At 56.9% G+C, this 4,153-nt stretch overlaps 1 protein-coding gene across 7 annotated transcripts in view; it reads right to left on the bottom strand.

Moving 5' to 3' along the window:
* The window catches only part of APLP2 (amyloid beta precursor like protein 2), a 51,589-nt gene extending 49,737 nt beyond the window's left edge, over positions 1-1,852 (bottom strand). For 6 of the 7 annotated variants that reach the window (XM_075327506.1, XM_075327508.1, XM_075327507.1 and 3 more), the window contains exon 1: positions 1,724-1,851. In XM_075327506.1, the coding sequence (XP_075183621.1) occupies positions 1,724-1,795 (72 nt within the window). In that variant the 5' untranslated portion in view covers positions 1,796-1,851. Of the gene's footprint in view, positions 1-1,723 lie in introns of all 7 variants that reach the window. The other variant, XM_075327509.1, reaches the window with a different exon arrangement.
* Positions 1,853-4,153: the final 2,301 nt, after the last annotated feature.

Raw genomic sequence — 4,153 nt, 5'->3', positions numbered from 1 at the left:
CTGCCCCCCCGTATACACCCAATACATATCACCTGCCCCCCCGTATACACCAATACATATCACCTGCCCCCCCCGTATACACCAGTACATATCACCTGCCCCCCCCGTATACACCAGGTACATATCACCTGCCCCCCCGTATAACACCGGTACATATCACCTGCCCCCCCGTATACACCAATACATATCACCTGCCCCCCCCGTATACACCAAGTACATATCACCTGCCCCCCCGTATACACCGGTACATATCACCTGCCCCCCCGTATACACCGGTACATATCACCTGCCCCCCCGTATACACCAGATACATATCACCTGCCCCCCCGTATACACCGGTACATATCACCTGCCCCCCCCGTATACACCAGTACATATCACCTGCCCCCCCGTATACACCAGTACATATCACCTGCCCCCCCGTATACACCAGTACATATCACCTGCCCCCCCGTATACACAGTACATATCACCTGCCCCCCCCGTATACACCAGTACATATCACCTGCCCCCCCGTATACACCAGTACATATCACCTGCCCCCCCGTATACACCAGTACATATCACCTGCCCCCCCGTATACACCAGTACATATCACCTGCCCCCCGTATACACCAATACACATCACCTGCCCCCCCCCGTATACACCAGTACACATCACCTGCCCCCCCCGTATACACCAGTACATATCACCTGCCCCCCCGTATACACCAGTACATATCACCTGCCCCCCGTATACACCAGTACATATCACCTGCCCCCCCGTATACACCAGTACATATCACCTGCCCCCCCGTATACACCAGTACATATCACCTGCCCCCCCCGTATACACCAGTACATATCACCTGCCCCCCCGTATACACCAGTACACATCACCTGCCCCCCCCCGTATACACCAGTACACATCACCTGCCCCCCCCGTATACACCAGTACATATCACCTGCCCCCCCCGTATACACCAGTACATATCACCTGCCCCCCCGTATACACCGGTACATATCACCTGCCCCCCCGTATACACCGGTACACATCACCTGCCCCCCCCGTATACACCAGTACATATCACCTGCCCCCCCCGTATACACCAGTACATATCACCTGCCCCCCCCGTATACACCAGTACACATCACCTGCCCCCCCGTATACACCAGTACACATCACCTGCCCCCCCCGTATACACCAGTACACATCACCTGCCCCCCCGTATACACCAGTACACATCACCTGCCCCCCCGTATACACCAGTACACATCACCTGCCCCCCCGTATACACCAGTACACATCACCTGCCCCCCCCGTATACACCAGTACACATCACCTGCCCCCCCGTATACACCGGTACATATCACCTGCCCCCCCCGTATACACCAGTACACATCACCTGCCCCCCCCGTATACACCGGTACATATCACCTGCCCCCCCCGTATACACCGGTACATATCACCTGCCCCCCCCCCCCCGTATACACCAGTACATATCACCTGCCCCCCCCCCCCCGTATACACCAGTACATATCACCTGCCCCCCCGTATACACCAGTACACATCACCTGCCCCCCCGTATACACCAATACATATCACCTGCCCCCAACACACACATTATAGGCCGCCTCCGTTGCGCACGGACTCCCATCATCCGCATTACATAACCGCACGGGCAGCCGCGGCACAATGTGAGGAGGGGTGTAGCGGGCGCCCGGCGGGAACAGACACTCGTACCTCTATGTATCCGGCCAGGCCGGGGACGATGACAGCAGCCAGCGCCGCGCACAGCGCAGTAAACACGGCCATGACAGCAGCTCCTCTGCGCTCAACCTCCAGCTCCGGACTGACGAAAACCACAGCCCGCAGCCCAGGAGCCAGCCCAACCGGATGTGACGTCACAAGGTCCCGCCCTTATTATGCCCGCCTATCGACGGCTGCTCCAATCGTGGAGCAAAGAAGTCGCTAGCCACGCCCACATTCCCCAGTACAGGTACTTGCTCCATAACTCCGCCTCTTCAGCTGCGGCTCTAGACCTGATACAACCGCGGCCCTCAAAGAGCAGAGGCCACGCCCCCCGGGGATGCGGCGCCGGAGACGCAGGAGAGCAGCGGAGCGCGCACCACAGCGGAGATCGTGCCGACTGTGATCGGCCGTGCGTGATCGTGCCGACTGTGATCGTGCCGACTGTGATCGGCCGTGCGTGATCGTGCCGACTGTGATCGGGCCGTGCGTGATTGTGCCGAGTATGATCGTGCCAACTGTGATTGTGCCGACTGTGATCGGCCGTTCTTGATTGTCCCGTGTGTGATCGACCGTGCGTGATCGGGCCGAATGTCATTGTCCCGTGTGATCGTCCCGTGTGATCGTCCCGTGTGATCGTCCCGTGTGATTGTCCCCTGTGATCGTCCCGTGTGATCGTCCCGTGTGATTGTCCCGTGTGATTGTCCTCTGTGATTGTCCCGTGTGATCGTCCCGTGTGATCGTCCCGTGTGATTGTCCCGTGTGATTGTCCCGTGTGATTGTCCCGTGTGATTGTCCTCTGTGATCGTCCCGTGTGATTGTCCCGTGTGATTGTCCTCTGTGATTGTCCCGTGTGATCGTCCCGTGTGATCGTCCCCTGTGATCATCCCGTGTTATTGTCCCGTGTGATCGTCCCCTGTGATTGTCCCCTGTGATCATCCCGTGTGATCGTCCTGTGTGATCGTCCCGTGTGATTGTCCTCTGTGATCATCCCGTGTGATCGTCCCCTGTGATTGTCCTCTGTGTGATTGTCCCCTGTGATCGTCCTGTGTGATCGTCCCGTGTGATTGTCCCGTGTGATTGTCCCGTGTGATCGTCCCGTGTGATCGTCCGTGTGATTGTCCCGTGTGATTGTCCCGTGTGATTGTCCTCTGTGATTGTCCGTGTGATTGTCCCGTGTGATTGTCCTCTGTAATCGTCCTGTGTGATTGTCCCTGTGATTGTCCCCTGTGATCGTCCCGTGTGATCGTCCCGTGTGATTGTCCCCTGTGATTGTCCCCTGTGATTGTCCCGTGTGATCGTCCCGTGTGATCGTCCTGTGTGATCGTCCCGTGTGATTGTCCCGTGTGATTGTCCCGTGTGATCGTCCCCTGTGATCGTCCCGTGTGATTGTCCCCTGTGATTGTCCCGTGTGATTGTCCCGTGTGATTGTCCTCTGTAATCGTCCTGTGTGATTGTCCCCTGTGATTGTCCCGTGTGATTGTCCCGTGTGATCGTCCCGTGTGATTGTCCCGTGTGATCGTCCCGTGTGATTGTCCCGTGTGATTGTCCTCTGTGATCGTCCCGTGTGATCGTCCCGTGTGATCGTCCCGTGTGATCATCCCGTGTGATCGTCCCGTGTGATCGTCCTCTGTGATCATCCCGTGTGATCGTCCTGTGTGATCGTCCCGTGTGATTGTCCTCTGTGATCATCCCGTGTGATTGTCCCGTGTGATCGTCCTGTGTGATCGTCCCGTGTGATTGTCCCGTGTGATTGTCCTCTGTGATTGTCCCGTGTGATTGTCCCGTGTGATTGTCCTCTGTGATTGTCCCGTGTGATTGTCCCGTGTGATTGTCCTCTGTGATCGTCCTCTGTGATTGTCCCCTGTGATCGTCCCGTGTGATTGTCCTCTGTGATCGTCCCGTGTGATTATCCCCTGTGATTGTCCCGTGTGATTGTCCCGTGTGATTGTCCCGTGTGATTGTCCCGTGTGATTGTCCTCTGTGATCGTCCCCTGTGATCGTCCCGTGTGATTGTCCTCTGTGATTGTCCCGTGTGATTGTCCCGTGTGATTATCCCCTGTGATTGTCCCCTGTGATCGTCCCGTGTGATTGTCCTCTGTGATTGTCCCGTGTGATTGTCCCGTGTGATTGTCCTCTGTGATTGTCCCCTGTGATCGTCCCGTGTGATCGTCCCATGTGATTGTCCTCAGTGTGATTGTCCCCTGTGATTGTCCCGTGTGATCGTCCCGTGTGATTGTCCCGTGTGATTGTCCCGTGTGATCGTCCCGTGTGATTGTCCCTTGTGATTGTCCTCTGTGATCATCCCGTGTGATCGTCCTGTGTGATCGTCCCGTGTGATCGTCCCGTGTGATCGTCCTCTGTGATCATCCGTGTGATCGTCCTCTGTGATCATCCCGTGTGATCGTCCTCTGTGATTGTCCC

Source organism: Anomaloglossus baeobatrachus, chromosome 11 (genome assembly GCF_048569485.1).
Source record: "Anomaloglossus baeobatrachus isolate aAnoBae1 chromosome 11, aAnoBae1.hap1, whole genome shotgun sequence".
NCBI lineage: Eukaryota > Metazoa > Chordata > Amphibia > Anura > Aromobatidae > Anomaloglossus > Anomaloglossus baeobatrachus.
This window is presented reverse-complemented; position numbering and strand designations above follow the sequence as displayed.